The sequence below is a fragment of the Trachypithecus francoisi genome, unplaced genomic scaffold (genome assembly GCF_009764315.1).
Source record: "Trachypithecus francoisi isolate TF-2019V2 unplaced genomic scaffold, Tfra_2.0 Contig01579, whole genome shotgun sequence".
NCBI lineage: Eukaryota > Metazoa > Chordata > Mammalia > Primates > Cercopithecidae > Trachypithecus > Trachypithecus francoisi.
In genome coordinates this window covers 17,056,651-17,070,949 of record NW_022681442.1, presented here as the reverse complement: position 1 = coordinate 17,070,949, position 14,299 = coordinate 17,056,651, and the positions used below count along the sequence as shown (strand labels likewise).

General features: G+C 49.4%; 1 protein-coding gene across 4 annotated transcripts in view; it reads right to left on the bottom strand.

Moving 5' to 3' along the window:
- AFAP1L2 (actin filament associated protein 1 like 2) overlaps positions 1 to 13,569 on the bottom strand; it is a 107,823-nt gene extending 94,254 nt beyond the window's left edge. For 2 of the 4 annotated variants that reach the window (XM_033182006.1, XM_033181996.1), the window contains exon 1: positions 13,238 to 13,569. In XM_033182006.1, coding sequence (XP_033037897.1) covers positions 13,238 to 13,253 — 16 coding nt within the window. In that variant the 5' untranslated portion in view covers positions 13,254 to 13,569. Of the gene's footprint in view, positions 1 to 7,631; positions 7,686 to 13,237 lie in introns of all 4 variants that reach the window. The other 2 variants (XM_033181986.1, XM_033181987.1) reach the window with 2 other exon arrangements.
- Positions 13,570 to 14,299: the final 730 nt, after the last annotated feature.

Genomic DNA, 14,299 nt, shown 5'->3' with positions numbered 1-14,299 from the left:
TTTTTTTTTTATTTTATTTTATTTTATTTTTTTTTTTTGAGACAGAGTCTCTTTCTGTCACCCAGGCTGGAGTGCAGTAGTAAGATCTCGGTTCACTGCAACCTCTACCTCCTGAATTCAAGCGATTCTCCTGCCTCAGCCTCCAAAGTAGCTGGGATTACAGCTATCCGCCACCACGTCTGGCTAATTTTTGTATTTTTAGTAGAGATGGCATTTCACCATGTTGGCCAGACTGGGCTCGAATTCCTGACCTCAGGTGATCCACGTGCCTCAGCCTCCCAAAGTGCTGGGATTACAGGCATGAGTCACTGGGCCCAACCAATCAGTGTTTCTTGGCTACTCACAATATACCACACATGAGATTAGTGCTGTGAACACCAAGAATACTGTCCTTGGCCCTTACGGAGCTTACAGCCTACTAGAAATATAGATTTCCATCAACCATAATACAGACACAACAACTATGGCCATGAGGGTTGTGCAAGATGAGGTGAGGGTTAAGGGATCCAGTGGGGTTCAGGGTCAAGGTGTCAAGGCCCAGTGAGCCTTGACAAATATGCTTACCAGGCAGCCCTGAGGGGAAGGCCTTTCAAACCAACCGACCAGCACATGGAGAAGCCCAAGTTAGGGAGCTACAAGGAGCCCAGTATGACTGTGGCACAGAGCAAGTGAAGAATGGCTGCAGAGGCTGGAAAAATACGAATGAGCAGGTACAGAAGGGGCTCAGGCTTTCTCCAGAGCAGTACAAGGAACAGCACATCTCCTTACTCTCCCCGCAGCCACTGGTGAGCTGCCCTAGATGCCGCCTGCACTCAAGGACAGGTCCTGGTTCAGGGGTCTCAGGAAATCTAGGCTTATCTTAGCTAGGATAGCAATGTATTGAAGTCTCAGAGAAACCCATAGACAGAATCCTAGAAAGTAAAGCACAGTGGCTTACACTTGTAATCCCAGCACTTTGGGAGGCTGAGGCAGGAGGATCGCTTGAAGCCAGGAGTTCAAGACCAGCCTGGTCAACATAGTAAGACCCCACCTCTACAAAAAAATGAAAAATAAATTAGCCAGGTGTGGTAGTGTGCACCTGTAAGTCCCAGCTACTCGGGAGGCTGAGTCAGAGGATGGCTTGAGCTCAGGAATTTGAGACTGCAGTAAGCGATGATAGTACCACTGTACTCCAGCCTGGGTGACAGAGCAAGATCCTGTTGAAAGAAAGGAAGGGAAAAAGAAAGAAAAAGGGTTTGTGTGCATCCAAGTTAAACTATCAAGGTGGATAAGAGATATCCACTAGACAGGTCTGGATTGTCCCGAATGAAATTAGGACTTTCCCTCCTTCACCTCAGTTCTCAGTCACAAAATTCCCCAGCCCTCAAGGGTGCTTGTGTCAGAAATATACCAAATAAAGTCATTAGTGACACCGCAGAATCTTACCCAGGAACTCACCAGGAACGCTGCCAGTCAGCTGTTTCCTCCTAAATCTAAACCATTTTCACACTCATTATGATAATTTTTTAAAAAGCCATTTGGGGAAAATATTTGCTGCAAGCTATGTGACCACCTTTATTATTTTCTCCAACCAGAGAAGAAATTCATATGCACAGTCACGTGGCAGCCAAGCCTGAAAGCACAGAGGAGGCCTGCAAGGAACTGAAGTCTGTCCATCCCAACAGAACAAGGTCCTTTGCACTCTCACTTTCTCTCTTCCAAGCTACCTCAACCTTCCCTTGGCAGGAAAATAAATCTTGTAGGACAAGTCTTATGCTTTGAGGACATTAGGTAAATAGCTTTAGGAAATTTTAAGAAAAAGGGGCTGATTGTCATCCCACACCTCCTTTCCCCTAATACACATGTGCCCTGATCATACCTGATAGCCGGAAAGTAAATGCTTAAGGCTTCAAGGAGACAAGGAAGCAGGCAGGCCCCAAGATAGGAGCACCCCATATCCTTTGAACCTACCAAAGGCATTTTCCAACACAATCTTTGGATCACTTCTGCTCTGAGATGATTCCCAACTCTATTGCTAAGCAGAGGGAGGTAACTAAGTGCCCCAAAGCCACCAACACTCTCCTGAGGCTTCCTGCTTAGCACAAGAGGCTTTCACTCCCATACTGCCATGACATGCGCCAGGGGTGAGGCTGTAGCCAAGAAACAAGGCTGACACTGTCCTAAGCCCACACTCTTGCCCTGATTAGTGAGCCTCTGTTCTCACACAGGGGATGTGGGCTGCTGGTTTGCTCTTACCCTCAACAATAAACATGCTGGTGGCTCCCTGCATACCTGAGAGCACTCGGTGATCCACACTCTTACCTCCGGGTCGGACATGCTAAGGGCTTCATGCATGAATTAGAGTCCCTGAAACCTTTTCCATCGTGAATAGAGACCTGGAGGCTGGGGGCAGGGAGGGAAGTTGGGGGTGGAATGGGAGAGTGAGTCAGGCTTCGGAAGGATCTGATCTCAAAAGCAACAGCCTGAATTCTCCCTCTGAGAACAAAACAGCCTTTCCACTCTCGAGGGAACCAGTGCGTGGTGAGTTGGGAGCGGCACCTGAATCCTGTAACTCTTGGAGATTTGCTCCCTGCCAGAGCTGTTTACAATTACATACACCAAACCAGCCTCACATGGGCAGGAGATGGGCGCTTGCCCGCTGAGAAGCCAGGAGGTCAATGGAAAAAATTATTTTAGTCAATGGTGAGCCTTCATGCTTGGAACTTTTATCCAAACAATGGACACTTTCTCATGCTCCCCCTGGGTGGACACCAGTCCCTCCTCTGATACTCAGTTCCAGGGGACCTGGGATGGCAGTGGGAGGAGCCCCTCACAGTGCGGGGATTTTGACACCACCCCTTGGTGGTCAGCGAGTCATAGCACTGTTTAAGGACCAACAGAAAGAGAGTAAGTCTGCCCTTTCCTGGTACCCTAATCACTGTGACATTAACCTGCCGGGGTGGGGGAACCACGGGCAAAGTCCCAGGGTTAGTAAGTAGCACTAGATGGGAGGATTGGGGAAGGTGCTATTTTTTGCAGCAGGCCATGAGAAGTGATACCTTTTAGGGCTTGAGGAAGCAGCAGGGGCCACAGTGAACAAATTCCATTGAGACCTGCACTTCTAGGAGGGAGTAAGATACTGAGAATAAGCCTCAGTTTCCCCACCCTGCCTCTGAGGTCACCAGCCCCTCCTGGGGGAAGCCTGGAATTCAAGCCATGGCTATTTGAAATGAGAGCCTGAGACCACCAGAGGCCTGGGGACCAGGAGAGAGTGGGAGGGTCTGACTCTCCTCTGTGTCTTTCTGGCCTCAGGTTCTCAGTGGGAATCCCTTCTTTGAACTCAAGACCCAGGAGACCTGGAGACCTGAATGGAAGTGGTAGAAAGAAACAGAGTGAAAAAGCAGGAGAAAGTCAAGAGGGGAACAAAAGAAGAGAGGAGAAGAGGAGAGGGAGGGAGGGAGGGAGCAAGAGATGCAGGTACAGGAGCCAGTGTGAGCCTGTGCATCCAAGAGGCGTCCTGAAGCACCCATAACTCACACCTGTGCATGTGGTTTTGAGATCCACCCTTCCTGCTTTGCCCCAGGCTACTTTCAGAACATCTGGGATATTACTAACTTGAACCAGAGACAAGCTTCCACCGACTCCTGGGAGACATGAGTCTCACCCAGCTCAAGTACCTGGAGCAAGACATCTGGAACTGTCACAGCACAACTGTGTCACAGCCATACAGAAACTGTGCTTGACCACATGCACACCATGATCCTCAGCCACAATTCCGGTAACATCAACGGTAGAGACCCCATCTCTAAAACACACCAAAGACATGTGATCCAACTCTGCCATGTCAGTCAAGGACCAGCTGCCCTGCACTGGGTATTCAAGCAGTAGGTGCCACTTCACCATCCTTTATTCTCCCTAAGTGTGCAGGAAACTACCAAGCAGAAGCCACAGGGGGCTTCTGTTAACTGCAGTACCTAATGTTGGTGCTCATCTTTATTCAAAGAATGTGCTAGACTTGAGTGCTGCAAAAGTCCTGACAATGCAAAGGTGGTAGAGTGTTGACCATTGTGAGCTGATAAGGAGTCTAGGATAGTAACAGAGTATTTGCCTCCAAGGAGACCCAGGACCATGAAGATGGCCCAAGCAAACTTGCCACCCAGTAGGTCCCAGCTCTGATTCTGGGGACACGAAGCACCCTAGCAGTTCCTTCCAAAAGGACCACATTTGAATTTTAGTAAATCAGCTCAATATGTTCTAGGACTGTGGGTATTAAATAAAAGAAGTCAGTGAAACCTCCAAACAATAAGCTCATTCAACACAATCTTTTTTTCCTCCCCCCATCTGGGGACTTGAATACAGTGGACATGAATAAATCCTGTTGTATAAAAACTGGGGGAGAAAAAACGGGGGGTGGAGGATGGAAGGAAATGGCAGGATTCCCACTTGTTGGGCTAACAAGAAGGCTAAGACAGTCCCCCAAACCCAAACAGATGCCAGTGTGCCCAGGCAGCCCAGGGGAGACTGTGCAGAGGTGTGCAGCCCAGGGAAGGAAGCATCTGGAATCTCCCACTCATAAGCTCCCAGCTTCTCCCTTGCACTCAAACCAGATGATGTGGGCCTTGGGGCTTCCCCAAACCCGATCCTTCTTAGGTAGACCAGCCACAAACCAGGCCTGACCCTGCATCAAGGAAATTTCACTTCAAATATGCACAAAAAACACTTCCTGCCTCTCTAAACATCAGTGCTTTCCCCTAACAAAGCTAAGACAATTAGAACTAAGGATTGCACTGGCTATGAGTCTGTAATTCTTCCAGAACACCCTGGAACAGGTGGAAGAGACTTGCCTTTGTGGGTGACTAGTGGTTTTGATGTGTCTGTGATTTAAAAGAGTTGCATGTGTGAAATTCTCCTGTGTAATTCATGGTTGAACGTGACCTCAGCCCATGTGGTCCTCGCGGATGGAAGTTCCACAGCCTTCCAACAGGCTGTGCTTAATAGAGATGCAGGCACAGACCCAGCTCCCCAGGGTACAGAGCGAGATAAAATTCACCTGAAAAACAGGCAAATTCAACATGGGCTTTAATACAAACAAATAAATAAATAAAAAGGAAACCACCAAGAGCTTAAGATTCCAGTATCTTAAGTATCACCACCAGAGTGATACTTCTTCCCTCTTGGGGACTTCTACATCCTGTCTGCTGGCCTGGTGCAGAGATGACTGGTAATTCTGCCCTTGCATCAAAAGGCTTCTCCCTGTCTAGAAATAAGAGGACTAATTCCTTACATCAAATGCGACTAGGTATGTTATTTTGATAAATCATGGGTTCTTCCCCTCAAAATCAATTCTAGCTAGCATAGACAAGCAGGACTGCCAAAAACAAAAAGTCAACCAGGAAATAATTATCTTGCAGACTTGAGTACTCAATTCTAATACAATAACTTTATTGGTGGAAAAAAAAAAAAGACTTGCAGACAGGCTGCCAAAGTCAGTACATTAGATCCATGTGTGGATAGCAGCAGAGTTCCCAGGGTGGGAACCTGAGTCTAATGCTCTTATATTCCATGGTCCTCCTGGGCTTGTTGGCTGCCTGGCCTTTAGGGGAGCTGCTTTTGCCTTTTCTCTAAACAAAGGGAGAGCTTCCACTACAACACTGATTGTGCCTAATGAAAAAGTCTCTGGCATTTAGGACGTCATCGGGCATGAGCCCTTGGCCTTTTCGTTTTGTACCAAATTTCTCACCCTTTTCTGCTGTATACACCTCCAGAACCATTGCAGACACACCCACACCAAGACTCGGTTGCTAATTACAACCCAGGATAACTAACCTTGACCTTGATCCTTCATCTTATACCACAGCATCACAACGGCTAGAGTGTTTTTAAAAGTCAGCTTTATTGAGGTTAATTTACACACAGAAGAAAAACAACCCTGTTAACTACACTGTTAACTACACAGTTCTGAATTGTGACAAGTCTGTATGACTGTGTAACCACTACCAAAATAAGGATATTGAACATCTCTATCATTCCAAAAATTTCCCTCATGCCCTTTGTAGCTCACGCCTTCCCCTAGTCCCAGTCCTGGCAACTACTGATCTATTTCCGTATAGTTTCGCCTTTTCCAGAAAGTCATATAAATAGAATCATTCAGTGTGTAAGCTTTTGAATCTTGAAAAGCAGTATGCTTCTTTCACTTAGCATACTGGTGTGTATCACCAGTGGTAAGTTACGATCTGCCAGTTTTTAAGCTTTGGACTTTCACTTTCTTGTCAACGAGACAAAATAATTGGCTCTAGCTCATCTTTGCTATGGAGAAATCAAACTCTTGATTGAGAAGCTTTTACTAAAGCTTAGGTCCAGTAATAGGGCAACTCACCGTCTCAGTTTGCCCAGGACTGAGGGGTTTCCTGGGACACCAGACTTTCAGTGGTAAAACCAGGAAAGTCCCAAGCAAGCTGGGAAGGCTCGTCATTCAATTTGGGAAAGCCACGTCCAAGGGTAGGACTGTACATTCACCCGGCTTGGATTCTTCCTGTTGCACAGTGGTTGCTGTCTCTGAGCTAACAGCTGGCTAGCCTCTCTTGGTTTAATCTCCAGCAGAAGGCTGATTTGCAGTGTGCGGGGGCTGAGTTTCCATACAAGCTCACCACAGTTCACCAGGACTGTATCTGCCTTTGAAGCCCTGGGAGGAGCTCCAGGAAGTGAGAAGAGAACTCAGGGGTCTGCTTAGAAAACAGCAGAACAGGTCTTCTTTGGCATGGGTGCCTCTCCCCACTCCTCCCTAACACCAGACTGCCCTGAGAGATGTGAGATCCATGGTCCCTGGCCTCACTGTGTTTTTGCATCAGTCCAGTGCAATGCGTCCAGGGGCAGGCAGGCTCCTCCTGTTTTTCTACACATTCTCCCTTCTCCCCGCTCAATGCAGTTTGTGGTTAGTTTGTTTTTTGAAACTAACTGGGGAGAATATGAGAGTCAAGTGATAGAAAATTAGGAAACGGCTCAAAGCTATTATTTGAATGTAAGGGTCTCTCCTATATGGACTTAACGGAGACATCAGAGAAAAGTCAGGCAGGGCTAGGATGTAGCTCTACACATAAGGAATGAGCAATTCCTCGCCTGTTTCTCCACTGACATGAAGAATACACAGATGCTATCTCTGAGAAGCTAGGATGCCTAGAGGCTAAGAAGCCCTGACTTGTATCTCCCAACAGCAGTGAAAAACACACAGTGGGCAGAGCCCAAATGAACTGTGCAAAGGCGGGAACTGGTGGGATCAGAACCACATGCCAGAGGTTTCAGGATATCTGCTCCCCTGCATTAATTTAACATTCTCTTTCTCAAGGTCTTTACCAATAGCTCTTACAAGTTATTCCACCAAGTGGCCTGCAAGGTAGATTAGTAATCATTATCCTCACTCTTACAGATGAGGAAACAAGGCTCAGAAAGATTAATTGACTTGCCCAAGGTCGCATAGCAAGTTAGTGGCAAAAGTCAGATTAGAACTCCGAGCCCCTGAGTGCCCAGGCCGGCGCCCAGCTCCATGATCTCCCTCAACCATCCACCCAGAGCATGGGCAGAGCCAGGTCTGCGCCCTCGGGAGCCCTGGAGGCCAGACGAGCTGCTGCAGAGGGCACAGACAGGCTCATACTCACATGCAGAAACCTGCCGGATCCTTCTCTGTACCACCAGACAGCAACACCCCTGTGCTGGAACAGACAGAAATAAGGCTCAAGTCGGGAAAGCCAAAGGTGGCCACTGTGGGCTTTCATCTCCATTTCTGGAATTTGCCTTTGGGATTTTGCTTCATTTCTTTTTGTGAACCAGGTCTGTTCTCCAGAGCTAGAGCATGGGAGAATATGTGATCTCTTTGCCTGGCATTTGTTCATTTCCCCATTCTCCAATCATGTCCCAGACACCTACTATGCAGCTGGCAGCGTGCCAGGGGCTGGAGAGGGACATAAGGAAAGAAAAAGTCCCTGTCTTGAAGGATTTCAGCCTGGCAGGGAAACAAACATAGACATGTACAATTATTAGACAAATGTGACACTAATTCCACAAATATTTGTTGCATACCTGCGATATGCTAGGCATTAATGAGGCTATCCCAAGAGTAATGAGGGTACACATTGGGAGTCAGGGGAGGCTTCCTGGGTGAAGAGACAGGTGGACTAGGTCCTGAAGATTGAGGAGAGTTTAACTGAGCAGCTAGTCCCTTCCTAGCTGAAGGGACACTGACAAGGAATGAATCTGAAATTGCTTTGAGCACTTCTTTCCTAAATAAATCCTTGAAAAGGAATTCTACCCTTTAGAGACTCAGTTCTCAAGGATATTATATCCTATTTCTGACTGTCTGGACTGTTGCTTAATCTCTGTAGGCCTCAGTAGGTCTGTCTCTCAAATGGGAGTGAATAATGCTCCGTGTTGCAGAGGGTAGCTCTGGGCTCAATGAACAATCTTTGGAGACACGGTCACAAAAGTCCTTGAGAAATGGATTCCTCACATGGCCTACAGCATTCTCTTTCCCACCAAGTCTGCTACTCTCCAGCTCTCAACAGGAAATTGGTTTTATTTATAAGAATCACAATCCTAAACTGACCTTTGCTGGGCTACCCACCCACATTCCCTCCCTCATTTCCCTCTCCTCCCTAAGACACATCCTCTCTCCAAAGATTCCTCAGTGACCACAGAACAACTAGCATCGAAGAGCCATTGGAAAGTCAGATAGAGGAACACTGCGAACACTGGAGCTTGTTTTCCAGATGGGGAAACTGAGGCCTGGAGAGCTCAGCAGTTTGCCCGAGGAAATGAAGCCCATGGATCTCCAGGTTCCTGAGCCACTACCTTCTTCATTGCACCATGACTGCCTTCATGTCTCAGCCAGGGCTCTGAACAGAACAAGCCATCCTCTCTTGGTGTGGGGGAGGTCTCTCCTCCCTGAATGACAGAAGCCTTTAAAGAAACATTTCCCGTTATTAAAGGGAATTGGAAGAAAACTGGCACAGTTTCCTCAGCTTTGAAGCTCCTTGGCCTTTCCTGGCCCTTTAATTGTGCTGGAAGCAGCCCAGCTCCCAGAGGTCCCACCCCTTCAGAAGAGAGGAAGGGCCCAAAGCAGAATTCCCCCACTCTGCTTGGCCTTTCAGCACCAAAAGTGACCTCTCAGTATTTCTGTTTCAGGCCATTTCATTGCCACATCATCCAGGGCTCCCACGCAACTTCAAAGTCAGGGAGCTCAGGGTCAAGCACAGGGAGCAAACCCTGAGCTTAGGATTTGAAGCACCACATTTGAGATAGTTTTTAAGCAACGTTCCCATAGCCTTTTAAAGCCTCTAATAGCTGAAGGTGATTACAGTAGATTTCTGCCGGTATTACAAGATTTGGTTAAGGAACATGATGTGAGCATGGCGGGGGTATCCCTTTCACCCCACACTTGCTTTTACTTTTCCAGGTGAGGAAAGTGTATGTAAAATTACAGACCTGTTGTGCTCTTTTGACATTTCGTGTTTTGTAGGAAATTTGGTTCCCAACTTTGGCTGCTCATTGGAACCACCAGAAGACCTTTAAAACTACAGTGCCCAAGCTGTACCCTAGACCAATTACATCAGAATGTCTTGAGCGGGGCCTTTACATCCGTATTTCTGAAAGCTCCACAGATGATTCCATGCACAGCAAAGGTTTAGAACTACTGCCTTAGGTAGAACTTCAACAGAAAAAAAACCTGAGTTCGTAGGCACTACAGACGATCCCTGAAGGTAGCATGCCCATCTCTTTTAATTTGCTTTTCTTTTCCAGGCCTTCCCTGACCACAGGTCTCAGGATCCCCATACAAACTTTGACGTATTTACTGGATTGACTCTTTGCAGTTCATATCTGCCTCCAGCGCCCTAGAGCTAAGTCAGGGGACTGGATGATCAAATTCAGAAACAAAAGAACCACAGAGAAAGAACGATTAGACTTTCAACCAATTACTGTGATCTAAATTGAATCTGAATATCTCAACCAGGCCCATCTGTATCCAAGTGTGATGCAATTTCAGGAAGCTTCGGCATGGATGTTCCAAGCACAATCCACAGATAGTAGGTCAGTCACATTTGGCCCAGACTCACTCACCAGCTGGGAGAGCAGTCAGAACCAGAATGCGTGACCACACTGGGTGAGTTCAGCCAATGGGCTCACGCACAGCAATAAAGGGATGCTCTTATGAGAGTCATAAATATGTGAACACATAAGGATGGGAACCTTCTGAAAGCACCCTGTAGGACTTGGCCCCACATCCTGACATTTGCGAGAGTCTTACTGCTTATACAACGCCAAAGAGATTCACATACAAAACATAGCCACTTTACCGTCGCTATTTATGGCAACTCTCATAAAAGTGCCATCTCTCTAGGAAGGGACTCCCACATACTCCACGATCCCTTATTTTTGCTTGGGCGAGTCATGGCTATCTAGCAGAAATCTTGGAAGGGACTGGGAAGAAAGTCTGGAAGTGTCTCAGCATCAGGCATATCACATGGGTGATATTCCAACCACCCATCGACTCCAGACCTCACTTTACATCCTACAAGACAATGGAAAATCCACTCAGAGCCTAAAAATGATAGGCTATTTTTGGAAGATGTACAATATATATAACAAGCAGGCTAAGGAACATGGAAAGACAATTTCTCCTACATGAACTGCTTTATAAGATTTGCAAATTAGAGAAAACACTTTGAGACTCTGAAGACAGCCATGAGGCATTTCCACCTACCTGGGAGAGGGAGAGCTCAAAATTGGAAATACAGAAACAGAATGAAGAGGCATTTAAATAACACATTTAAAAAGTGTCGCACATAATAAGAATTTTTCTTTACAATTTTTACTTAGGCTCCGAGAGCCCAACTAAATAAACCTGTTTTTTCCATTTAACTTTGTTGTTTAAACCACTGTTCCTCGTTATCCCAAAAACCATTCAATCTCAACTTTAAGACGATGCCCCCAGTCTCTGACAAGCAAGAGGAGACTACTGATTCTAGTCAGTTACACTGGTTAATCAGAGATGGGCTTCATTTTGCATTTTGCACAGACAAACTTTTCCATTTAAAGGGTGTTCAAAGCACAACTTATCTTCCTCTCAGGAGAATGGGGAATTCTACATCCTGGGGCTGGGGGATCCCCAAATTCCTCAGTGAAAAGTGTAGTAAACATATTAGCAGCATGACACCAGGGAGACAACATAAAGATTTTTCTCATGAGTCAAACACTGGAATTTGAGTTGGATTAGCCTCTGAAACCTAGATAATTCTCAGGTTTACCCACTTATCACTCTGTGTCTGATTTACTGCAAAATGATGAGGCAGATACACGTGTTACCAAAAACATAAGCACCCTGACCTGGAAACTAAGTTCCCTTCAGTTGGCAAAAAGCCCCTAACTGATCCTCTTCGAAGGTGGGAGGATTTTAAGCTCCTGAGAAAGAAAGATAACTAAGAAGACTTTTATCAGGTCAAGGGCCAAGTCAAAAGCTGTTAATACAAAAACCTTCTGAGAATAACTGGACATTTGGAAAGAAGACCCCAAAAGTGATTTGCCCTGATTTAGAGAGATGAATATGCTGATTTGAGAAAGTAGCTTGCAGCCTAAAGCTAACACCCCCCCCCCCCCCACCATACACACAACCCCAGCTTTGCAAGTCAGGGAGCTGGAAGGCACCCCAGAGGCCCACACTTCCTGTCAGACTCAACTCAAGGCCTGAATTCCCAGAGATGGTCCCTCCCAAAGGGCGGAGGGGCCCCGGTGGGGGAGGGAATGCAAACGGCCATGTTACAAGGAGCGGGACTGTGGCTTCCTCAAGTGTCCGAGACAGCATAAGTGCGCATTCAGTCATTCAAGCACAAAACTGACGTGATCCCAGTAGAATTTGAGACGAAGAAAACCACTGGGTTAGAAATGCGAGAGAAGCTCCAGGGAGGGTTCACAGAAAGAAATAAAAGGTGGCCAACTCCTCTAACCTTGTTCCCCGCCCCCCTCCACACCCACCCCCCCGCTGGCTCCCTGCTGTCGGCAAAGACCCTTCCAGAATATGTGAAGCGCTGTCTGAGACTTGGATCTTTTGCCTTCACCAGTAACCAGGAGACCCAGATGAGAAAAAGCAATGGGAAAGTGAAAGACATGACTACTTTAGGGAGGCCGGTCCCAACAGGTCCCTTTATGTCAGTTTCAGGGATCAGAGCCCGCCGGGAGTGAGATTCCTTGGGAATCTGAGCGTTCTCTTTTTATTACTCTCTCCCAGGGGAAAACAAATATAGAAGCAGCATTTCCTCTCGCAGGTTTGGCGGAGACCCGTCCATCACAAGAGAAGGCAAGAGCCTTTTCCAAAGGGAAGGGGTCTGCGGGGGGGATGGAGGAGGGGGGAGCGCCTGCAGCGTTCCGCTTAAGGGGCAACTCCCTGTACTCCCTTTTCAAAAGAACCGCAATCGAGACGTGTAGACCAGCTCCGAGGCTCCGAGTGCGGGTGCTAAGCTGGGCACTGGGCGCACCCGAGACGGCCCGCCCACCAGAGTTTGGCGGAGATCCTGGCCCCAGCCAAACCCAAAGCTCGCCCAGCTGCGCACTGAGTTAAGCCCTCGGGCTGGGAGGCCTCCAGGAGCTCCACCTGCCGGGCACTCCATTCGGCCCCCAACCCTCGCATCCCTCCTTTCTTGGGGTGGGGGAGCAGAGAAGGGCTTGGAGATAAACGGTGACCCGAACGGCAGGACGTTTGGGGAGGCCCGAACTAGCCCGGGGAGGGTCTGCGCGCCAACTCCACTGCCCAAATGCTTTGCCGGGAGCAGGAAGCCCCTAGCCCAGAGGGCGACCCGGAGAAAGGACCCAACACCCCGCCCCTTTGCCCCCAGCAGCTCAGCACGGTTCCCACCTTCTTCGGGGCTTCCTTGGCCCCAGGCATCTTTACCGCGCGGCGGAACTGATGGTGGAGTGGGGTGGCGGGCGCATCCTCTCTCCTGCAACAGGTGAGAAGCCCCGCCACGCCCCCCACTGACGACTCCCTCCTTCCGCGCCCGGGAGGATCAAAGGGTTCGGGGCCGCGGCAGTCACCTAGGAGCCCACCCGCCCAGTCCGCGGCGCCGCCGTCGCCCCCTCTTCCGCCCAGGTCCGGGCTGGGTGGTGGCAGCGGGGTCTGCTTATCCCGAGTCCTGGCGAGACCAGTCCTAGCCCTGCCCTCGGCGTTGCTGGGCGAAAGGGAGTGGGTGTGCGCCGCGCGGGGAACCCGCGCCCTCACCTTTGTACCGCTCCATCGGGGCCACGGAGTGCGCTCCTCGCGGCTCGGCTTCGGCGCTGCTCTCCCGGGCTCGGCTCAGCGCCCAGGCCGCCGCGCTGGCCCCTCCCCGTGAGGTCACGCTCGCGGCCGGACCTTCTGGCGCGGCCGCCGCGCCCCGGGTCCTCAGACCCGGCCCCCGCCGGGCACGCCCCCAGCGCCCCGGTCCCCGCGCCGGAGAACTCCGGCCTGCCGGGGCTGACAGTCGGCGCTTGAGTTAGTGCGCACCCGCGGCCCCGCTCGCCGCCCCCGGTTGCCTTGGCACTCCCTTCACGTCTTGGCTCCGGGGGCGTCGAGAGGGAACGAGACTGGAACGTTCCCAAACCCTGGGGGAGGCTCCGGGAGGCCGGGCTTGAGTGGGCCTCCAAGATTGTTTGACCCCACCCAGCTGCAAACCCAATGCCTGGAGGAGGAGACTGAGGTTCAAGCTAGGAGGCTGAGACTTGCTTAGATCCAGCTCCTCGCGCTTGACTCCCGAGCCAGAGCGCTTTTGCCCTAGGCCTTCCTGGAGGGGCGACGAGGGCAAGGGGGCGGCCAACCAAGCCTGCTCCGGGTTCTTTGGGGATTGCTCCCACTCTCTTGGAACCCTCTGGGCAGCCGCTGCCAATCGCGCACACTTTAGGGTGTGTGAAAACATCTGCTTGCTGACTTCTACCTGAATTTCCAGGGCCAACGACACAAGTCAGGGAGTGCCGTTTCCGGGGTGCCCAGTAAACCTGACCGCCTTGGAGGGGTGGCACCGGTTCCATAAGCAAGCTCGGTCATGGCTCTGAATCTCCACCCTGCACTGCCTCCATTCAGCAAATGCCACACTTACATCCTTTACCTTTTGCCACCGGTCTTTTCAGGCCCTTAACGGGACCAAGTCTTCCCCATCCTCCCCCCAGAGATCTATGTGTTCTTTGAAACTATTCAGTTTTCATTTTAAAATCTCAGTCACGGTTTGTGCTGGGTGCCTGGTTTCTTAACAAGTTCCCCAGCTGCCTTGAAGGAACACTTAAGGAAGATTTGGCGGTGGTGGTTTTC